This window comes from Carassius gibelio, chromosome B9, assembly GCF_023724105.1.
Source record: "Carassius gibelio isolate Cgi1373 ecotype wild population from Czech Republic chromosome B9, carGib1.2-hapl.c, whole genome shotgun sequence".
Taxonomy (NCBI): Eukaryota; Metazoa; Chordata; class Actinopteri; order Cypriniformes; family Cyprinidae; genus Carassius; species Carassius gibelio.
Window position 1 is genome coordinate 8,491,368 of NC_068404.1, and position 24,956 is coordinate 8,516,323.

At 37.8% G+C, this 24,956-nt stretch overlaps 1 protein-coding gene across 4 annotated transcripts in view; it reads right to left on the reverse strand.

The window, feature by feature from the left end:
* The window catches only part of myo16 (myosin XVI), a 207,101-nt gene that overhangs the window by 147,905 nt on the left and 34,240 nt on the right, over positions 1-24,956 (reverse strand). For all 4 annotated transcript variants that reach the window (XM_052565932.1, XM_052565933.1, XM_052565931.1 and 1 more), the window contains exon 2: positions 11,162-11,422. In XM_052565932.1, coding sequence (XP_052421892.1) covers positions 11,162-11,387 — 226 coding nt within the window. In that variant the 5' untranslated portion in view covers positions 11,388-11,422. The remainder of the gene's footprint in view (positions 1-11,161; positions 11,423-24,956) is intronic.

Genomic DNA, 24,956 nt, shown 5'->3' on the forward strand with positions numbered 1-24,956 from the left:
GTCTCACAGAGCGAATGGCGCATTGCAGAAATGCCAGTAGCACTGCATAACAGTGGGCTGCGAGGGGCTTGTAAACGCTCTCATTCGCTCACTCCCAGAGCTCTGTCATTATTCCATTATCCTGACAGCCATTTTATGTTTCCTCCGCAAACCACCTGCCAAAATACATGACCAAGATATGTAACATCATTCCGCCCCATTCCACAGACTTTCAGAAGTAGGACACGGCACTTCAATCTTAATCTTGTGTAAAGCATCTACAGAGTCTCTTGAGGTTCAGAGAATCATTCCCATGGGGCATTACTGATGAGATGATTCTGACCTCTTGGTCTTTCAGAATAATGGGCACTGTAGTTTGTGGTCATCTTTAATTTGCGTCGCAGAGATGAAATTATGATTTAGCGGGACCCTGAGGCACAGTGTGCTGGAAGGAATTATGCCCGCCCATACGGTCTTTAAAGGACTGCTGAGTAATATATTTCTTTTTTACTGGTAAAGATTTCTCCAGTTGTCCTTATGCCTGATATTTACATCTCTGCCTTAGACCATAGATATTGATGGACATTCCTAGAGATTTTTTTTTTCATTTCTTGTGAGACCTTGGTCACGCATAAGATTTGTTTTGTGGTAGATGTATAACATAAATACAATAAACTGAGTGTGTCAAGCCACTCTTGGACAGCTCTGATAGTAAAGATCTTATAAGAAAAAGCATTATCATGCCAATGTTATTAAATAAACCTTATAGGTAATAATGTTGATAGAACATACCAAAGCAGAGCAGATCCTGTATATGGAGCAACCTTGGTATGAATATACTTAAATGAGAAAGATAAGATTCTTATTAGAACAGATCTCGGGTCGGAAAGCAAATCCCTTTTCTTAGTATTTTGTAAGTTAAACAACTCCGATTTGTTGCTGTTCTTAAAATGTAAACATTTCAGATTCTTAGCACAGATTCTGAAAACTCTGTAATATAACAGCTATTGCACCGAATAAGATGTAATTGGGATGGAATACACTACATTAAACAAGTCATTATTAAGCTCCTGTTAAAATGTTACATTTTATGGAGACTACACTCTTTGATGTACAGTGCAGACCAAAAGTTTGGACATACCTTCTCATTCAAAGAGTTTTCTTTATTTTGATGACTATGAAAATTGTAGAGTCACACTGAAGGCATCAAGGGCTATTTGACCAAGAAGGAGAGTAATAGGGTGCTGAGCCAGATGACCTGGCCTCCACAGTCACCGGACCTGAACCCAATCGAGATGGTTTAGGGGTGAGCTGGACCGCTGACAGAAGGCAAAAGGGCCAACAAGTGCTAAGCATCTATGGGGGAACTACTTCAAGACTGTTGGAAGACCATTTCAGGTGACTACCTCCTGAAGCTCATCAAGAGAATGCCAAGAGTGTGCAAAGCAGTAATCAAAGCAAAAGGTGGCTACTTTGAAGAACCTACAATATGACATATTTTCAGTTGTTTCACACTTTTTTGTTATGTATATAATTCCATATATAATTCCACATGTGTTCATTCATAGTTTTGATGCCTTCAGTTTGAATCAAAATTTTCATAGTCATGAAAATAAAGAAAACTCTTTGAATGAGAAGGTGTGTCCAAACTTTTGGTCTGTACTGTAGGTCGACAATTTCATTTTTTAATGAGAGACAGCTGCTGAAAAGGTTGCACCGGTTAATACTTAAAGAAAAAAAAGTGTTGAATATATTTACACTTGCAGGAGATCAATACTACAGTATCTGTAGCCCAATAAACATTTTCTCTCTATTACCCCATTGTTTTAAGCACTTTATTTTTGTTATAACCTGAATAAAAGACAGGATAACAAAGGAAATGTTTTAATGGATCCATGTCATAATATTATTAGGTTTCTGACACCTACCAAAGTTGCAGGTTTTATAGAATTGATGCCAAATTTTGTTTCATGAGTTCACACTTACATATAATTAACTGAAGTATTATAATGCGTATTTGGCGTGCTGTCTGGGGAAGGGGCTCCGAGCTCGGGAATGGCCCGAACCTAGAGTACCCCCCCCGTATATGAAAGTGTAAAATGAACTCTAGTGGAGGAGATGGGGTGGAGGGGGGATGCTGATAAACCATCAATGGAGACAGGTAGGCTAATTCAGCTGTATTTATACCCTAAGGTTGTTTATCTTGAGTGGTTCCACCTGTGCTAATTAGGTTAAGTATCTGATGTGCTTCTCCCGAACCTTGTTATGAAACTACATTTCACGAGTTCATACTTACATATAATTAACTGAAGTATTATAATACGTATTTGGCGTGTTGTCCGGGGAAGGGGCTCCGAGCTCGGGAATGGCCCGAACCTAGAGTACCCCCCAAAAAGCTAAAGAGCAGGAGGACAGCCGCCGAACTAAAGACCCCCCCAAATGAGTGCCACGTTTGGCGGGCTGGCATCTCGAGAAAGGGTCTGAATGTTTGTCCAGTGGGCCCGTGATGGCGGCTCACTGTACCTGGACTGACGGGCCCTGCTGGCCTGCAACGGGGAGCAATTGTAATTTGGAGCGACTGATCAGGCGAGTTTGTGCCTTTCTCCACTGTGAGACCATTGCTCACTGGACAGAAAGAGAAAACAGGAAAGAGAGAAAATGAGAGCTTGACCGGGAGATTTTCTCACACTGCGTCCGCTGTGAGACCCAATACTCACTGGACGGAAGAGAAAAGGTAAGTGCTCTACCGGGAAAGTTCTCGCTGCCTCCGCTGTGAGACCAAATGCTCACTGGACAGAAAGAGAAAATGGGAAAGAGGGAAATGAAAGCTTGACCGGGAGATTTCTCACACTGTGTCCGCTGAGAGACCCAATGCTCACTGGACAAAAGAGAAAACGTAAGAGCTCTACTAGAAAAGTTCTCGCTCCAAGACCAAATGCGGGAGATGCAGAAAAGGCTCCTGCAGGAGTGGACACTGTTGCGGCAGCGGGGAGATACAAAAAAGGCTCCTGCGGGAGCAGACACTGCTGTGGCAGTGAGGAGATCTGTGGCAGTGAGGAGGTACGGGAAAGGCTCCTGCGGGAGCAGACACTGCCGTAAGTGCTCTAAGCAGATACTGCAGTGAGGAGGTACAGGAAAGGCTCCTGCGGGAGCAGACACTGCTGCGGCAGTGGGGAGATACGGGAAAGGCTCCTGCGGGAGCAGACACTGCTGCGGCAGTGAGGAGGTACAGGAAAGGCTATTTGCTTTCGGCTGCTGTAGATATTGGCTGCGGGAAGAGTAAAAAGGGTTAGTAACATTTGATGGGGCAAGCAAAAAATGAATGGGTAGCCTACTGTGTTACCAGCTTAGCAATTGGTTGCCTGATTTGACAATTCCTCAAGCATTGTCCACATTATTATGTTACTGTTGGAAAAGCATCTTTTCCTCTCATTTGGCCTCCGGGCTCTTAGGCGGTCTCCCGGGCGGATACCTTTTGGAAGGCTGTTTTCACGTTGTTGTATGGACGGTGGAAAAAAAGGGTTTTGGAAACGATGAAGCATGTTAAGTCTTGCAAGACATTGTACCTGAGGACATGATTATAGCAGTAACGTACCAGTCACCCCCCATTTTGCATGGAGACAGAAATTACATACCCAAAATAAAAATGTTTCTGCTCATGATTTTTTCTGACTAGATACATTATCAACGTTTGTCCATGAGCTGACACTTCGACGTTTTACCGTTCAGGAATAGGAATCGTATTCCTGATATAATTTACTAAATAACTGTCACTGAAAAGATGTTTTATCGAAATATTGGTCAAATATCGAAGCCAGAGTCTTTAGACTTTCAATTGATGCACGGTTTATCCATATCAAGTCAGAGTGAAGTTTAACGTGCTGTGGAAGTGAAACAATAATAAACTGGGGAAGTAGGCGATGCTTGCAAGCAAATGGGTTAATAGCAGTTATGTGCTATTCGCTTCTAAGTGGTTTCTAAAGATATTTACTTGCCTGTTTTTCATATTACGGTCCTGAAAAGGCAACAGTAATTTTACTCCCACTTGCTGTCCTGCGTCAAAACACGAGGGCAGATGCGTTTTACATGAATTTTGAGTGATCACTAAATAAGTCCCTAAATAATTTGGTTTTTATAATTTCAGAAAAATTGCATGGAGATAAAAATTATTATTTTTTTTATTTTTATTTTTTAAACTTATCATGGAACATTATTGTATCATTTCAGTGAGGTTTAAACGTGCGCGGTAAGGCAAATGTAATGTCTTGGACATTTCAGTGTGGATGAAGACTGGAAATAATGCCTTTGTTCGTGGTTAAAAGTGGCATTATCATCTGACGGATCTACATTTGTATCTGTAGTCCAAATCTATGCGCACTCCACACTCCAGATCAGCAGGTGGCGGTAATGCATCTTTACGCTGGTTTGCCAAAACCACCACAAAACACTAGTAGAAGACGGAACTGCGTCATGACGTCATTTAACAAACTTTAGCCACGAACCTGCTTTTATATGCAACACTTTGGATGCCAACTGCCGTAAAATCCAATGAAGAAGAACCTGCTTTTAGAGTTTTCGCCTGAAAATGTGTTGGTTAACATCGCGCGGTCTGCGCCGCTAGAAGAAGCGGCGTCAAACTGCAACTCGGCCGGATCGCCGGTGTGAATGGCTGAGCCGCATGGGAAGTGAGAGCCTTACTGCGGTGAGAACTTGGGTGTGGCCCAGGCTGGTTGGATTCCAGCTCGAGGAGAGCTCGGTCTCGGGCGGCATGATCATTGTGTCGAGCGAGTGAGCTCGGAGCTTGCACGGTCTATTGGCCACGACTTGTGGCTTGACGAGGAGAGCTGCTGTCGCGATGACGCTTAATGCTGCTCAATGGTCATGTTTGTCTGGGTAGGAAAGATCGCGGGTCAGGCAAAAGCAGCAGGTCTTATAAATCCCCGGTGAAGCTCTCTTCGTTGGTACGAAAAATGGGTCCGTGGTAAGGTGACAGATGAAGCCAACCAGCATGCTGATAAACCAATGGAGACAGGTAGGCTGATTCAGCTGTATTTATACCCTAAGGTTGATTATCTTGAGTGGTTCCACCTGTGCTAATTAGGTTAAGTGTCTGATGTGCTTCTCCCAAACCTTGTTATGAAACTACATTTAAAATGGACAAAAAGCCTATGATCAGTTCAAAAAAGTGACAAATTCCTAAGATATGTATCTTGCAAGCCTTTACTAAAGGATTCCGGAGGAAATAAAAACATTCTAGCCTTTAATGTGCAATTCTCATAAAATTTATCAAACTGACACTGAGAATAACATTCAATACCAGCCCAATAACAGGCGAAGACCTGCGGCAAGCACAGCTTCCATCAGCATTCAGAAACAGCACTAAAACCAATCCAACTGGAATTGATTTCATCTTTCTGTATTCTGAGAGCACCATATGCTCCTGCTCCCGCTCTCATACTGGCCTGATCGCGTTAAGACAATGAGCTTGGAGGACCTCTAATAAGAAACACAAATCCACAGGTGCATGAAGATTATATTTAGAATTCAAACTGATATTGTAGCCAGCACCTACTGGAAGCCAAATGTTTATTGATGCCCTTTATTACATAGTTTAGATACTGATCCAAGAGCCCACTGTGGGATTACAAATGTATAAAATTTTAAATCTAGGTTCCAATGTTATAGTATGTGCATTGTGTTTTTACATTTTGAGGTTAAGATAATGACATTCTGAGATGATCAAGTCAAGCAACCCAAAGTATCACTGCGTTGGTGAGACTTTGATGACTACAGCGACGCACAGCGAGTCCTCAATAAAGAGTAACTTTTGTGTGAAAGATATTCCAGCGTCTCCTGGTCTTCCCTTCTGAGTTTCCAACACCATCATCAAGTCTCTTTGACATTCGGGTTTGAAGACATAACTCAAGTGCCTCCCTCAAAGTAAATACAATCACTCTGAAAAGCAACAGCACTCCTCTCCGCAACAAACTACATATTTTAGGTGTCTAACATAAAAGATCTGAACAGACTTCTAACCAAAGTATATAAAACATTTTAATAAAAGTCTGAGCGAGTATTGCATGCAAGTCTGTGACTTAAGGAAAAAGCAACACTTTTTAAACAGGAATAAACACACAGACCCATATGATAAAAGAGAAAAGGCTGTGGATCTGCATTTTTATTAGAGATTCATTAATGTTTAACCGTGAGCTGATGTCACAAAAATGTGATGCTTCAGTTCACCTCTAAAAAGCCGTGTGAACAGTATAAGGGGATAGCGACTGAAAGGGAAAGTGCGTAATCTAATTGTGCCTCGGTATCATGGATGTGTGTTCCCTATCCCTCTCATGAACTGAGGAGGTAGCTCAATGATGCTATGTCTCAATGCTTTTTCATGTATGCTTGATCTGATTTGTCTTCGGGGCTCAGATCTGACCGAGTAAAATGTATGGACACAATCTATCAACCTTCATTTGTAAACAATGCAATGATAATACAGACAATACACGCAAGACAAATCAATGACATCATTCGATGAAAACATTTTCCCTAGAAGTGAAAAAGAAAACCAAATAAATCCCATCTAAATCTCCATTCTTTATTTCGATCACAGGGGTGTAACGCAAATTCCAAATGTGCCCCTTTCCACTCTGACCTCCAGAACAACCCTAAACTCCTGATTATGTGTTATTAACACATTTTGGCCGATTTTTCAATTGATTAAAGATGGGGGAGATGAAGAACATTGCAGACAGTTCCCAGGGTTCCTCTGGGATATCTTCAGCCTGAGGCTAACATTTAAACTTAGCATTCTGAAACGCATATAGAGAAGAAGAATCAATGTTATTAGACATATAGGCCTGTCACTGTGAAATATACAACCAAAAATGGATAGCATCTGCAAGTGTTACATGTGCAGAGTGAAACTGTGACACTGTGACACTGTTGGTGATGTATCTTAGTGGTTAAACATCTAGGACATTGTAGTTGAAGTCCCAGAAGGGGCAAATCAATGGACCATCATGACTGTGTCACTGAGGAAAGCATTTAACCTTCCTCTAAGACAGCAATGACCTAATAAAAAGTGCACTGCTAGTTTCTTAAGTACAAGCATCAGCTAAATTCCTAATCTCTAAAACTGGTGACAGACACAGAACTCGGTTAAAAGCACACATATTGTACACAAAACCAGCCCAGAACTTTCCAAAAGTAAAAGATTATTATATATATATTTTTTTTTTTTGAATGGTTGACAAAAGTGCAATTCTAAACACAAGGCTATAAAAGTGGAATAGTACATTTTCATTTTTCAGCATGATGATGTTTAAGTCTCTGAAAACTTTTTTAGTCCCACTTTATCCATTCAAACAACTCATTGACTTTGATATGATGGAACCAGAAATGCACCGAAGCACTTTCTATTCTGCTTTTTAATGTATGTCTGTAAAGTAATCAGTACTATATACTTTTGCACCATTCTGAGACAGCTGTAATATTATTTGGATTCTTTTTTCACATTGACATAAAAATAAATAAATAGACCTGTGGGTGATTCTTAGCCAGAACAAACTGCAATGTGGACAAAAGACTTCATGTTGATAGTAAAAAGTCTGGCTAAAAACAAATCCTTCAGGATTTTACGGTTAATGAAATTTCTATAATGTTCTTGAAAAATTGTCACATTATCTTTTCCCTTATTTAATAAGTGAATTTGTCTGTGCACATGCATTCTCTCATTTCACTGAATGAACCAGACACTGTGTCGGACATCAGCTTTCACTGTAATCTGTAGCCAAGCAATACTGACGCCTTAAGCCAAAACACAGGCACGGAGCCACGAGAAATCAATATTCTGAGTCACTGACTGGTCAAAAGGCATTTGTGCAGGACGCTGATCACGTTTAGATGAGCGATCAGAACAAAAGCCAAAGCCATTGCCAGTTTGGTAATTAGTGTTTAGTAGGTGGGCTAAAGTTGCCATTCATCCTTAGCCAAAGGTGCCATGTTTCCGACAGGCGTTGCCACAGGAACACCAGCTGGTGCCGCGGACCAGCTGAACCCGGCTTAAAGCCAATAAAACAGACGCACACAGTGACCTGCAAAGGCTGCTGGGATATCAGACACCGATTTACCAAGACAGCTGGGAAAATGGTTGGCAGGGACTGAGAGCGGGAAAGATATGAAAATGGAAAGCTGCACAGAGGAAGACAAAGGAACAGATGGATGACTTACAGGAGGTAGTAAAACATCACCACATACCGGCACCAGACTTCATGAGCACCAATCAAAACTGACCACCCTTTGCTAACCACTTATAATTATTCCCTGTAAAACTGGGGTGTCCAAACCTATTCCTGGAGGGCCAAAATCCTATAGAGTTTACCTCCAACATGTCCCAACTCACCAGCCTGGAAGATTCTGATTAGACACCTCTGTCCAAAAATCATTCATTTAACTTCCATATTTAAATATTTTCCATATCTAATGTCAAACTTCAGTTTATCACTATATCTATAATAGGGGTGAGAGCCATACTAGGCAGAACTTTGCCAACCATTATAAGCTGAGTATTGTTTTTATTGTCTGTATTTATTTGTATTTTATTTTTATTGTTGTCCTCGTTTATATAAAGTGGCCTTAACTACTATGTACTTGCATCAACAAAGTACCGAGTACTTATTGCTTTCATATTGTATTGCAAAGCACTTTTGCTGCTATTGAGGTGAGATGTGGGTATGGTTAAAGACAGGTTTGGTGGTATGAGTAGGTTTAAGTGTGACAACAAGATTCTTCTTTTATTATCCACGTGAGCTGCAAAAACAACTACACAGCACTAGCAGTGTTACAAATCCCAAACAAATTAACTCATGTTAAATAAATCCATTGCCTAGAGCCAATAGTGTAGTTAGGTATGAAGTACAACTCACACAGAAGTCACATTTTTGGTCAACACAGTGAATCCAAGTCACCAATTTGATTCAAATGGCTGGATTTCACCCTTTAAAAATAAACGGGTAAACAATGGGAAATGTGACCACCCTTTTCTGAGCTTGTTTATTGCACAAGTTCAAATAGACTTGGGAATTTAGAAGTTACAGGTTGGAGCATGACGAATCCTTCAGTGAACAAACTCAGCAAATCAATCAGAAGTTATTACTTTCTACGATGTCCGTTTTAAAATGAAGCAAATATTACTGTAAGTACTCAAGATTCATGAAACTTAAAATCAGCATTACTGTCGACTGGTTGTTCATATGACACCATTAATTACCTGATGAATTACAGAGTAATATCCAAATTAACCACGCAGTTTTAAATGTGTAATCAAAGACCAATCGAGCCATAAAATTGAACAAACTGTGGAACAGAGAGACTCCAGAATCAAAGAATACAGCCATCACGTCCAATTAAAAAGAGAGAAGACTCATTCCTTGTGTGAAACTAATTATATAATAGATCAAACAGCAGGTATTTTTAATAAATAATGTTTTGTTCCAGTGATCCTGACTGTTCACCCCTAATCTGTATCATCTGGGAAATGAGTCGGTTTGACTATAAAAATGCAGAACTTTAAGCTCCCTGGGTGATAAAGTTTTATGTCGCCTTCAGATGGATGGCACTACATTAAAAAACGAGAGGCCTCTCACCTTTATCTTGCATAAGCAGAATGAGAACAGCTCTGCCACTCCCAACCGCAAAGTCACAGACAGGAATAGCTGACTTGGGTTGAATTCATTTAGCCTCCGCCATTGCTCATGATGCAGAAGGTGGCCGCTCTGTGATTGTCACCCTGTCTCACACACGCTCTTGATTAGATTATTTTTGCCTGTCCCGCAGGAATGGCGCGGCACACTCTGAATATTAGCTTTTTGACTGGCCCATAATCAGCTTGAGGAATGATCTAATACTCAGCAGCTAATGGCAACTCCTGTGACGGCTCGCCTTTCTGGAAATTAATTTGGCCTTTTTCACCGGCTTGCCCCTCTGACTAAGCCACTCCTATCAATCTCTCTCTCTCTCTCTCTGCAACACAAACACACTCACACACAAACAGACAGCCCATTCCTTTTGAATGCTCTTCTTTAAATAGCGCCACTATTTAGATAGGAAGTGCTTACACTTTTTACTATGAAGAGCCAAAAACTTGATTGAGGGCAGTGGGGGGGCATTCTTCATGTACAATGCAGTTCAAAATAGAGTGTAGTGACGGTGTACATTAGTAAGTTACCAAAACTGAACTGGATGTAGCTAAATAAATGACACTATTGTCTTTTAGAGCTGCTTTTCAGCAGAATCTGAACTCCATAGTTGAGTTTCCATAACGTATTCTGCTACTTTCCTGTTTATCTCTGTGAAGCTGCTTTGATCTGTTCTGTATAAAGCGCTACAGAAATAAACAGGGATTCTGCAGGTTTATTGAGGGTAAACTGACTTTTTACAACTTCTTTAAGGCTGACTAAATGTAAGGGGACATAAAGAAATTAAACAATAAAAATTACGTTTATCACTAAAACAAGCACAAATAACTACCAGCAGGGTCAGAAAAAATAAATTTATACAAAAATACACAAAGGAAAACAAGTTTATTTTTCTGACTGATGTATATGTGTTTTGTTGTTGTTGTTGTTGTTGTTGTTGTCTATAAGCATAAAAACTTAATTTGGTTAAATTTTTCAGACTTCTTGGTTTAAGGATGTTTAGATATTTGTAATGGGAAACAAGACTGGAAAAAAACTACAGAGTAAGATATACATTTTTTGTAACGCATGCAACATTTAATTAATTACTCTTTAAGAAAGAGTTTCTGCATTGATTTGACTTTTTAAGGTCTTGATTTGTCACAGACCCTTTAAAAACCTGCAGAAACCCTGAATAAAGGTTCCTTTGTTTTGGAATTAATATGTCTGTAAACAAGCCTTGTGTTCAATTTCTTTGTGCTCTTCAACTTAAGAACATCCCCTATGGAAATTACCCCTTAAATAGCATTTTTTATTGACAACTTATTGGTCTTTGATCAGTATATGATTAACTTGCTTATACATTGAAAAAAAAATTGTTGTAGAAATGATTTTCACTCATTCATTTCATTTTCTTAAAACAGACTTCAGACTTTTTTTTTTTTACAGTATAGTTTACATGAAACCAAGATAACATTACTGATAAACAAACATAAGTTTCCTACCTTCTTTGTCATCGTGTCGGATGATGGCGTCCTGGATGACGTCTGAAAGCGTGAAGCTGATTCTTTGTTTTTTGCGGTTTGTGGAGCGGGGCTTGGGGAAGCTCTGCTTCGGTTGCGTCCGCTCGCGCTCATAGTAGACCCGCAGCTGCTCGCAACGCATGCGTCTGACCAGCCTCTGACGCTGGCCCAACGGCAGAGACTCCAGCAGACACTGGTCTATCTCCATGTTCTGCCTGAACACGTTACATAGCTGAAAACAACCTACACAGAGAGAAAGAAGGGAAGGATGTGCATTATTTCACAAACATAATCACATTTAAGCTGATTTAAGCTTCATTTATGATTTTAGCGTCAGATTTTACTGTAACTTTAAATGTTACTGATACATAATCTTGCCAAAAAAAAAATCCAATGTGAACTTGCTAGCCTTAAAATGGAATTTGATCTCATTGTTCTTTTTAAAGTTGTCAATTTGACACCTTTGGCATAATGTTTTCATCATATTATTGGGATACACTAATTCTAGTCTTGTATGCTATTATAGTACCGGCAATAGGTGAATTAGCATGCAGTCTTTATCTCCTCTACTTAACCAGAACAAGAAGAAGGCCGATGCCAGACAGATAGCTCTGTGTATTTTTCAAAGCTCGGTCCATTCAAATCTTATCTGGCACACACATCTGAGTGGTGCGTCCATTTGACCTTGAGAGAGCCGAGACTCACTCTACATAGGGCACTCGAGACTGAATTATCATGACTCAGCATTTCTCCTGCAGTAGCTCGGAACAAAGCCAATGCCATCCCTGTACTCACACTGTAAAGAACTGCTGAATGCTCTAGGATCTGCAAATAAAGGAGAAAACAGCACCCACTGAGAGACATATACTGTAGGATATTGTGAGGCAATTATTAAACAATCACTGGCATGAACTTCCAACTTAAATAATTGGGTAAATTATGGAAATATGGAATAACAAACATTGTGGGACTATTAAACTTTACCCCTTATTAAGACAGAACAATATATCCAGCAAACGCAATGATGCAGCAACCACTAAACAAACTGAAGCATCAGTGATTCCTCAGTAAAAGTGTCTCAACCGGCTCTTCTTCCACAACAACTCTAATGCATCTTCATGAATTCTATATAGTAGAGAGGGTAGTTAGTTATTAAGGAAAGGGTAAATGTGCTCTGAAGTTCAAACTTGTGTATCCATAATTACCAGCAATGATCAAAGTTTCTGGAGAACTGGTCTTAAGGAATAGCTTTTATTGATGTCTCACTTTTTTTTAACCATCTTGCACCATGACAGTAATGGTTTTTAAGTGATAAGGTTGAGAAATAAAGCTAATCTAATTATTTAAATAAACATATAGTGACTAGGGTTGTGACGGTGAGATTAATCGGCATATGACAACACGGTAATATTGGAATCACCGTGGGGGTGGGGCTTTTACTTTCACTTTCAAATTCGGCATTAAGCAATTGTTTGTTTTTAGTTTGTTAGAATTTTCCCTCTTTTGCTCACTTTCATTCGTTTTTCAACAGCTTAAAAGTACGGTGCATATTCTATATTCGAATTAGTGGCAGTTCGGTGTCAATTGCTTGAATGCAACAACAAAATACAATGTCAAACTCACTTTAGCCTATATATAAAACACTGAACTTTTATAAACAAAACAAATAAAAACACACCATGCTATTCGGTAGTCTATGCCTAATATAAAATAACAAATAACTTACATAAAGTTTAAACAGTAAAAGTAAATGCGTAATATATAACAAAATAAATAAGAAACGTAGAACGTTTATTAGCAAAATGAGTAAAAAAGCTTGGAGGCACGACATGGCCTACACCTTCATGTCAAATAAAGTAAATAAATGACACAAAGTTTAAATAAAGTAAAAAAAAATGTCCAGAATCACCTTAGATAAACAGCAAAAGTCAATAGGCTTTCCAAAATCCACTTTTACATTTCTGCTATCGTCTTGTCTGTCTCGCCTCACTCTTCTCACTGGACAAATGAAATCTGATATGTGATGCGACTGTTGTTTGGCATGCTGAATTGAGCTGGCGTGTTCAATTTATAATTGTCGTGCTGTTCTTTTACTGAACTAAATTATTACTATACTATAAAAAAATCTAAACGACAGTAGGGGCTCGGTGCCGCAGTTGGCAAGTGGCGTAACCTGTGTTGTGGCTTAGCACCGGTTTTACCATCAGCAATGTCTATCTTGACAAGCCTATTAGTGACCAATTGATATATCAGCCGATATTCACTACGTTTTTAATATCAGCATGGGCCGAGAAGTTTTTCTGTTTCACTGGCTGAAGCTGTACTTTTATTTTGACAGCTCTTATTATCGGTCTTCAATAGTGTCTTTGTTTACCAACTCTTCCTAATAAATTATTATTAAAAACAAGTGGTAAATGGTATATGAAAAATAACTGTTTGTCTTTCTATCATCACTAACAGTGCATTGTTGGTTACAGAGTGTGTACTTAAAAAAAAAAAAAATCACTAAAAATTGAAAAATCTTTAATTTCAGTTTCTAGCTTTTTATTTGTTTACTTCTAATTTTAGAAAACAAAAAATATTACATTAAAAAAATACAAATTTCTTTATAGCATGCATTATTTACTATCTTTAATTACCCTGTTATTGACATCAATCATCCAAAAAGCCATATCGGTCAGGCACTGAGATTACAACTTGCATCACTTATGAAATCTCTCCCCTTACTATTAGACCATGACTTTTATTTCATTTATTTAAGATGCCCTGGACACATCTCCATTCCACTCACAAACACAAGTGGAAGGATCACCATTTACATTTAAAAGGAAATTTTAATGCTGATAAATAATTTAAGGTTTGAAACGTTTGAGTCGAACTGGCGGCCCTTCTCCTCAAGGTTCATTTGCTGCAATCACAGAGCTGCTCAGTCATTCTCTCACACATTCCTTCCATCCGGCACCAGCCGCACACATCATGCATTATGAAGCCACTCACCACCCATCTCACCCGGAGAAAGATGAATAAGAAATATCCACAGAGAAGATGAGCTTACGTTTGAAGAGAGGCCGAGTACACGAGCGCTCAAATAAGAATTAAAAAGTTTGGATGAATTACGGGGAGTTTATTTGACCTTGCTGATGCGGCCGCTTCTATCACAGCAATCTCTCCCTCAAGGCTGTGTTTGAGGAAGAAAGGCTTCTCTCTCTTCCTCTTAGACACGGCGTTCTGCAAATCTGTAATTACTCGGATGATTCAGGTCACTAGGAGCCCTTTAGCCAGGGAAATAAAAGTTTGAAACTCTGACTTTGTAGACAAATTAAAGTGGGAGATCTTTCTATCTACACTCTTCTATTTACAAAAATACATACTCTATGTGTCGAAATGTCCTCCTCACATGCCTGTTAAACAAAGCAAGAAACCCCAATGATAATATGGAGCCTTTCCCAGGGACATAATGCAATCCATCATATTCTATTCTATTCCATAAATGAAACTGCTTCTGATGTAGACAGAAGGATCAGTTCTATTCAGTCAACTGAACCCGTCATGATGGAAATAGTCGGATCTATTCTATTCTTTGAACTACATATATTATGTTGACAGAAGCATTAATTCTGTTCTTTCCATTACTATTCGATATGTTCGGGTCGATAAGATTTTTCAATGTTTTTGAATGAAGTCTCTTTTGCTCATAAGGTTTCATTTATTTGATCAAAATAGTAGAGACGGTAATACTGTAAGATAGTATTACAGTTTAAGAATTGTAACGATCTATGGTAAACTTGTAAACTGTAGCATCATTAAAACTATATAGTGTGTTTTATATACATAAAAAAACTGCTTCAAATGAAGAAATACCCTTCTGTTTTATTTATTCAACAGAGTCCGTACAAAAATCATCAGTTCTATTCATGCAACAACTTATGATGATGACAAAAAAAATATATTATTTTCTATTGCATTTACTGATTCAAAAGAATCTTTAAAAATATATTAGAATATATAATTGCTGTCAACAATTCACAAACCATCATCTGATGAAGACAGTAATATAGGCCTATATTCTATTCTGTTAAATTCATTCAACAGAACTTATGATGACACAAAGTTAATCCATTCTACTAATAAAAACAACACATATAAAGGTCAAAATTAAATAGAAATCCATTAAATAGAACTTTGAGTGTTTTCCAACCTTGTTCCTGGAGACACACCAATAGTATTTCCAATTTTGTTTTTTAAATCCTCCTAATCAAACACACCTGGTCAAACTAATCAGTTTGTTACCTTAGTAGAGACTCTGTGATTGGTCAGATAAATGAGTCATTCAAAATGTGTGCTGTTTGGTGTGCCTCCTGAAACATGGTTGAAAAACTGCCTTGAAAGATGGAACATGGAATGTGATGCTAACAATGTAAATGATAATTCTATTAGACAAAATACATATTCAAAACCTGTCCAAACTGCTCCTCTACTCTCCCAGTCCTTGTCCCTGAGGACATAAGAGGTCAGGCACATAGCATTTAAAAAGGCAATTCGATGTAATAGACTATGGGGACCTTTTATAGCGGTGAGTGAAAGTAGCGTTTCAGTAACCTAATTTGACTCCTAAACCATAAAAATGGAACACCACTGCTGAGCTCTGCTTGATCTCTAGGTCAAGTCGTGAAGAAAATGCATTAACATTACTTAAACTTCAAAGATAATGACTTTAATCTTTTTTTCAGAGACCCAAAAGCACAAAAAGCCAGACAGCTGAAACTTTTTCTATTAACTTTTTAAGTCCAATATATATTATATTTCCACAGTCAGATGTCAAAAGACCTTGAGGGAAAACAGCTCTGAAACTAGTCAATACTGGCTAGCTGATCTGGTTAAGTCAAGTTAAGCCAAGGCTAGGTGTTTTTAGTACAAATACTGTTGAAGTAAATTTATCTTGCTTAACGGATGTATAGGAGTTTTCTTGAAAATCGAGACAAGAGTAATTATAAAGAAAATGCGTTTTATTTATTCATTTATTTATTTATTTATTTTTTGTGCGTTGAGAGGATCTGTAGCCTACTCTGTTTTCTGAGCTGTGATGATAATCAGACACCGGCTGAAGAGAGAAAGAGAGCATGACTGATGCTTTCAATCTGCTCCGGGAGAGATAACTATCTGCTTACAGCATCACACCTGTTACAAACGGACACTGAAGAACACATATGCCATCATTCAGGGAGAAGATTTGCATATAGTCTGCTTTACTGTGTATTACACTGAGGGGTATATAGGCTTTGTAGGGGGAGGAGTAAGAAGCTAAACAAAAGGCATATGGAACGCATGAACTTCAGAAGGGCAGTTTATAAGTTAAAACAGCCTCAGGACTAAAGATAAAAACAGAGAATGTGAGTGAAAGACAAACTGTTGATCCCAAACCACAACTGACTTAAGGCAAACAAGAACATGCCAATGTGAAGGAGGATTCTGAAAGAAATATAACTGTTTTAATGGTTATATATATATATATATATATATATATATATATATATATATATATATATATACACACACACACACACACACACACAGTTTATTAAAAAGTGCTTTTTTGTACCTTGTTTCGAAAAGTGAAACTTTCATATATTCTAGATCCATTACATGTAAAACATTTCAAAAGTTTTTTTTTTTTTTTTTTCAGGATGATTAGAGTTTAAAGCTCATTGAAGTCAAATATCCAGTATCTCAAGATATTATATTTCCTAAGATCAATAAAAAAAAAAATGTAAAAAAAGATTTGCAAAACAGAAAATTGCAAGTTTGTTAAAGTATGTTCATTTATGCACTCAATACTTGGTCGGGGCTCCTTTTGCACAAACTCTGGCATCAGTGACGTGTGGCATGGAAGCGATCAGCCTGTGGCACTGCTGAGGCACTATTGAGCCTTCAGCTCATCTGTATTGTTGGATCGACTGCTTTTCATCTTTCTCTTGAAAATATCCCAAATGGGGTTCAGGTCACGCAAGTTGGCTGGCCAATCAAGCACAGGAATATCATGCCCTTGTATGACAGGCTTTGTAATTAATTAATCGAAATTAATCGCATTTTAATCGCATATAAATATTTGCCCTGAGAACAGTGAGAAGTAATTTTTTTTCACTTGGATTTATAGTATACCATTGAATAATGACTGAATACATAAGCTTAAGCAACAAAATATTGTTTATTTTTGTTCAACCAAGTCTAGCAGACCAGTGCAATTTTTGCCATGAAGTGTAGCAATAGTACATTTCAGAAATTCAGGAAGCTTATAGGTGCTGGAACCTTCTGTAAAGTGTTTTTTTTAAGTAAAATACAATAATGTCAATTACATTCAGAACATTGGAAACACTGACTATTAGAAAACATCTCTCTGTTGCTTCAGAGGCCATAACATACTAAGTCCAACTCTCAATAACCTTGGCCAAAACAATAAAGAGTTCAACATAAACTGTTGCACCAACAAAATAATACATAGTTCAACAAAGTGTAAAGTCCACGCTAGCTGCTATATGTTTTGCGTTGAGGTGATACTTGAGACTCGATGTGCTGTGGTGATATGCGAACGCTAGTTGGTGCTTCAGTATAATCGGTCCGCCGAAACTCATCAAGTGAGAACCGTTCCGCGGTGCAAAAATAAGTTATTAAAAATGCGGGAATTTTTTTTCTGTAATTAATCTTAGTTAACTCGTTATTTTTTGTGTAATTAATTAATCTCAATTAACGCGTTAAAGTCCCGGCCCTAGTTGTTTGATTATACTATGGTGTGGTGTGTGGATGTCCAGCATCTGTACAGTTCTGCTGCTGTGAGCGCATCGTCATTTTAGAGTGACGTGAATGATCGTAGTGAATCATGTATTTGTGGACTACTTTTACTGACCCATGTAGGGAAATTTAACCCCATCTAGTCTACTGTTGAAAGTGTTGTTCAGCTGTCATTTTTGGTGAGAGCCTGTGTGCAGCATAATATGCAAATTATATGCATATGGCAGACTTAGCCGTTACAGAGATGCGTCAGATAGATATGTAAGGGTATGTAGTTCACAGTTGCTTAATGAAGGCCTAAAGTAAAACCCCACGGCACGCTACTGTGTATATATATATTATAAAAAATGTAGAAGTCTTATTTTTATATATTCATATAAAACAAACATCATTTATTTAAAAAAATAAGACTTCTGCATCTTTTTTTTACAAAAGACCACATTATTTATCAATGAAAACATGCATTTATATATTAAACATTGATATATCGCTTTAGTTTCTGTTGACTTTGCCAGAAGAGCAAGGGGGGAAAACTCATTTCACTCCCATTTCAGCATCTCTCCCTAAGATCTGCAACAGAACCGGATGCCGAAGCAGAATTATTCAACCCTCCAATTTTGTTCCTTTCTTCTTTCTAATGCTGCCCTCACTGTGGAAAGCAGCAGAAAGGCTCTCTCTCCCTCTGTGCTGACTCAGTCTCTACTCTGATAAGACTGTGAAGATTAAAGACATTTTAAAATAAGCTCCGGCACTGCAGTTAAATAAGCCTTTGGTTGTAAAAGAATCCAATTACCCTAAAATCAGTTCCATAGCTTCTCTCCTTTGTCTCTCCCCAGGAACGCCACTGTAGAAAGAAAAGCTACAACACAAACCTCAGAGGAACCAGATAAGGTCTTCACGCTCCTGGCCTCTTACCTAACATCTGACAAAATCCATAATGTTCATTTATTTGGTACCACACAGGGGACTACATCTCTATTTCATGTCATCAATTCTCAACGTGAAGCATCAGGAGGATTGAGAAAACCATTTTTTCACCTTCATCTTCTAACCTACACATAAATACACACCTTTAAGACTCGCTGCTCCTCAAGTAAGTGCTATAACTGCTGCACTTCCAAAGCCTACAGATTTAAATGCACTGTCGTTAACATTTGCCCTTCAAATGCTTAGCAATGTCAGACACACTAAGAGAAATAGGGATTTCCACAGCTCCTCTCAACACGGCTGTGGAAAACATTTAAAGCCTTGAACAGAATCCACAAGACTCAACCATAAGCTGAAGTCAGTGTAATATTCCAAGAAAACACCCCAACACACATGGAGGGGAAGCATGAATGCAATTCCATTAACAAAGAGAATTAGCCATGAGCTTTCATCTCCCCCTCAGCTTGCTATCAGTGAGCCACAGATATGTGGGACTGTGGGACAGTGGCACAGTAGCATGGCAGCACATACAGTATAATCACAGGACTGTATGGCACAGGCTCAGAGCTCATATGAAGCTATATTTCTCAGAGACACCATTTCTTAGTCATGGAATCAAACAAGCATGATCCAAACTCAGCCAAGAGTGAAGATCATATGGATTAAATTCGCACTGAGAATATAGTCTCCATTCTGCCTGGCAATGGTAAGGGCTTGCAGTTCCAGTAAGAGAAATTGTGAAGGAAGATTAGGAGCTGATGGTTGTCTCGCAAAGTAGGATACAATTGAGAAATAAATTGGAGTGCCTGAATTGAACACATCTGGCTATTGGCAAGAAGCAAGGATTTTAAATGTAGGTCAAGACATGGGAGGCATTATGAATCATTTTGGTGGCCGCAATATGAGCACAACAATATGTTGTTGTATGTTGCATGTTGCATGCCAAGTACACTGAAAAAGTCTGGTTAAATGCTCTGTCTGTGGTTCTACAAGGCTAAAGGCAGAGTTAAAGGAACGGTTCACTCAAAGGTGACATTTTTTATCATTCATTAGGTGTGCATGTTTATTTATCAGCTATACTGTAGGTAAAATTAGATGGCTAGTAAAAATAAGGTTGTAAAAACTGCAAAAATTAATTGTAATGGGAGCAAACAAAATGTTTTGCCATGTTTTGCCAACTAATGTGTTTATGAAGGTAATAACTTACAGGTATCATGGCAAAAATTTAGAGTCATATTTGATGGGGGAAAGCACAAAAGTGTTTAAGTCATTTAAAGCGAATAATAATAATAATTATTATTATTATTATTATTATTATTATTATTATTATTATTATTTTATTATTAGCAGATTGAAAAGTAATTTGTAAAATTAAGTAATTAACTAAAATTAAAAAACCATTAATTTAAATTTTAATATCAAAAAAAGTATTTAAATTGCATACATTTTGAATTTATTTTAAACAGGATTTTTTTTTTTTTATCAAAACAAAATCAAGAAAATCAAGTAAATAATATAAAATGTAAGCTAATTTTAAAATTATATTAAAAAAATACATTTAGGCTATGCATTTTTGTATGAGGGCCAGAGAACAGGTTGCAATCTGAACTACTGGCCCAACTGGGTCTAAAATCCTTACTCGTAATTTGGCTTCAAGATTTGGAATACTATCCACATAAGCCATGTGTACTGTTTTCATGACCTTCACTTTTGATTTAATATAGGAAAAACAGGAGGCAAGACATTCTGCAAAATATCTGCTCCTCAGAAGAAAGAAATGACGAAATTTAAATTTGTTGGTGAACTATTCCTTCAACATAAAATAGTAGTAGTGCAAACCAAGGCTGTATGACTGCTTATCTGCATAATTAGTCAAATAAATTTCCAGTGGTGAGGAACAGAAAGCAGTTTGGCTTCGGACATTAGTAGAACAGTTGCATACGCCAAAAGGCCGAAATTAGATGCTGCTTTACTGCTAGTCCCAGCATGAGACTGAGTGAACCAGGAATGAACTCCTGTATTTCTCTGAATCCTGTCTCAGTTTCATTTTCTTCAGCTATTCTCCATTGCAGTCTTTCCTTTCAACTCTCTTTCTGTCTAATAAAGCCATCAGCCTTTTTCGTTCCCTTTTAACAGCCTCCTTACAGTCCCATCCACCCATTTTATATTCAACCATTCAATCACCAACATTTCCAGCGGATTCTTCTTGACCTCATTCACTGCTGTCTATTTCTTACTGGCTTCTTTACGGCCTACACTGAGAGAGCCCATAACCGTTTTATAGAGGACTGCATTAAGTCAAACACAGCCTCCACCCACACACACCCTCACACCAAAATTTGTTACAGACATAGACCTTTGCTGAAACAGCATTTGCTACTTTTTGTAATGCGATGCATTTCGAAATGGAAAAGGACAGGAAAGAAACAAGGGCAGGACTTGGTTTTACCCATCTGCAATTGATTGTGAGAAGTGGGTGTTACATACAAGACATCAGTGAGAGTTGAAATGTTGACTGGGAAGTTTTACCATCAAGGGAATATTATTTCATCCACACTTATTAAATGATATCAGCCAGGTAGTCTGGATATATTATGGAGAGTAACAGAAATATAACTTACAACACCTTTAACCACTGGCTAGACTAGCTAGACTTAAAAACAGGATTTAGAAAGTCTGGATTGCCTACAACAATGGCTAAACAGCAGGTTGGCTATTGATTAGCATTACCTCAAAAGTCCAGGGTTGTCCATGAATGGGCCATGAGAATATACAGTAGACTATGAAAGTGCATTAAGAAAGTAAACAGTGCTCCGTTTACACATTTTTTACTCATATCTGACCCAGACTGGATATTGTTGCATACATAAAAAAAAAATGCACAAGATCAGTTATTCAAGCATCCAATCTGAGCCACTTTCGAATGTGGTTCTAAATCAGAGATGTGTGCAATTTAAGGATATTTGATCTACGTCTAATCACACATATCTGATTCCACAGTGTGTGATCGGCTTACCAAGCTGACATGTCTGTACGTGCTTACACAGACATTCAAAGTTTTTCTAAGGCAGATATTTTGATACATGCTGCCAGTCTTCAGATGTGTGGAGTTGGTCCCACCATTCCAGCCATCTACAGTAGGTACAGTAAAAAATGCCATGACACACCAAGCCAACATGTTACAATATTTTACATCATCCAACTTTTTTCTGAACAAACATAGATTAAAAAAACGTTTTTATTTAATTTTTTTTTGACCACCTGCTGATACAGACCGGTGCAAAACATTGGCCATTAATTGTCCGCTTTGAGTTGTGCTCAGTTACTTTTACAATTTTATCTAATTAATCAAAATAGATTTTATTTATAGATGAATTAGCAGATACCATTTGAAACTATTAAATTAAAATGTGTGGTAGAAACAGTAAAAGCCTATAGAAAATTCAGCTTTGGCAGGAAGTAATTGTAAAAAATATATATATAAATTTTGTTTCCTCAAGACTGAACCCTGCATTATAAAGTGAATTAAATGTTTGTGATATAAATTTTTGCATGTAAAAACAATGCGTTTTTTTTGTTGTTTTTTTTAAGTTGGACTTTTCACTAGAGCGTTACATTATAAGAATGCAATGTTATGCTAAACAGACACAAAAACAATGATCAAATACCCGTATGTTTACATAAGCTGCATTCCCATTGCCATTTTAATTGCACAAACTGAAATTGCTAAATGAAAGTAGGCCCAATGGAAACACATTAATTTCACAAAAACTCCCAAGTATTTACGCTCACATGAGGTGGTTTTTAAGGCAATTTGAAAAAGGAATATTTGCAAAACTGCAATGAATACAGTTTTGTCGCATTTAAAGGTCACCTGGAACATATAAAAATCACATGATCCTGACATAATCTCCAAGAAGCTCACGTATGTGGCCACTCTCAAGTAAAAGTGCATTTCAGTGCCATTAATGCTTCGATAACCCCTTATTAACACTGGACATGTCTGCAGCACATTAATGCTCCGAAGCAGCCCTCTAGTCAATGCTTGTGTTTATACCAGCCATGTTTCAGAAGCATCACCCAAGATGCTCTCCAAGATGCTCTCCACGCTTGCTTCGCAAAAGATACACATCTTTATCTCATGCAATTAAAAATAATGGCTAGTGCGGAGCCTGCAATAGAAGTAAAACCTCCCAACATCTGTCACCATGACTTATCGCGAGAGGAATTTTGTTTTAGTCAAATAGCATTGGTTAATGGAAACGCTGTCATTTCGCAATAGCTTTTTATCTACATTTATAAAATATTGCAAAAGTCTTTCAAAAATCTGTAATGAAAACGCAGAAATTAATGCAAAAGCCAGACATTTTTGACAATGTTTTTAAATTCCATACACATGACTCTTGTGGCATAAACTTATTCACTACTGTCAAATGTAGTCTATTTTGCACAATGCTGAAATTCACACACATGCAGTGTGTCATGGGTACTGGCTGAATTAGTGACATCTCTGACTGATTCCAAAATATGTCGCTCATGTGTGACTGAAAGTCATGGAGAAAGGCAGTGAATGGCAGGTATGATGGGATAGAGAGGGAGATGGGTGAGGTTTCCTTCTTTCTCTTGGTTGCTTCTCTGTCTCCGCTTCCAGGCTGTCAGGTATTGATTTACACTAGAGTACCTTACAAGCTTCTGTTAATATAAGAGGCAGGGGAATAGGGAAGCATAAATTAGAAAAAGAGCACTCTCTCTCTTTGTCTTTCAAACATAAACATACTCAACTTCGTGAACAGAGGATGCACTGACTGTAAAAAAAAAAAAAAAAATCTCTTCTTTCTTTCCTCACACAAGACTGATGGGATCAGACAAAACCCAAATGTGAAAAACTTCCGTAAGCGTGCACTTGTCTCCTGTACTACATCTCAAACCTCGAGGGGGAGTGCACTAGTCATACGCATAAACACACACACACACACACACATTGTTCTGCTGGCTTTGCACCTGAGTGTGCGACCTTGCGCATTCTCTCACTGTTTGCCTCTGGCACTGGCCACTGCTGAATCTCCGTCCGCTCAAACACACAGGAAGGAAGAGTAAAGGTGAGGCGAAGGGAGGAGAGGGAGGAGTCAGTGATAGCACAAGGCACTTTCCATGAATACAATGGATTTTGCTCTATTACCCTTTTCAATTAGTATAGGCACAAATCGATATTCTTTTCAGTGAGAACCATTGGATCTAATTGGAAGTTTAACTGGAACACAAAAATCTAAATTTCACCTTTCTTTTAGCCAAAATAAAAAAAGTTTTTTTATGAGAGAGTCGAAACATACAGTCAGTTTTTGGCTTTCCTAAAAATATAATGGCCAAATTGTTTTGTAATTTCAATGTTGGTGCATTGTCAACTATTATCTAGTGCAAAAAAATAAAATAAAATAAGAGTAATTGCATCAAATATCTGCATCCCTACTTCTCTAAATAAAGACTGAACTTTCCTGCCTTCTCAACTGCATCAAACAAATTTTATAATACTTTAAACTAATATTCAGTTCACTAAATAACTAATTCAACAATGAACTCATTTTAATAAGCATTTACAGCTCAATTAACATAGAAAATAACATAATTTGGAAACTTTGTACAGTGTGAAAAATAATTAATTGTTCCACAAAAAAATAAAAATAAAATGTATTGCCCATTTATCAAGCTCAATCTTGTTATCCAAAATAAGTTAACATTTGTCTTAAATAAATGGGAAATATAAGATTAGCAATCTGCAAACCATTTGATCCAAACTAGAAAGCAGTCACATCTAAATTTATCAATTTAGTCCGCAACTGGTTACTTAGACATGCCCCAAATATTAACAGGATTGCAAACCTCATAAATTAAATAGGAAAAATAGCTTATCAATATTTTTTTGACCTCCTGAGGTTGACAACAAAATTTTTTGTATAGGTTATGCAAAATAATTTTTCTGGACCCAGTTTGTACTGTATCCATGAAAAGTGCCACAAACAAACAAACAAACAAACAAACAAATTATTAAACGGAGGCAAAAGCATAA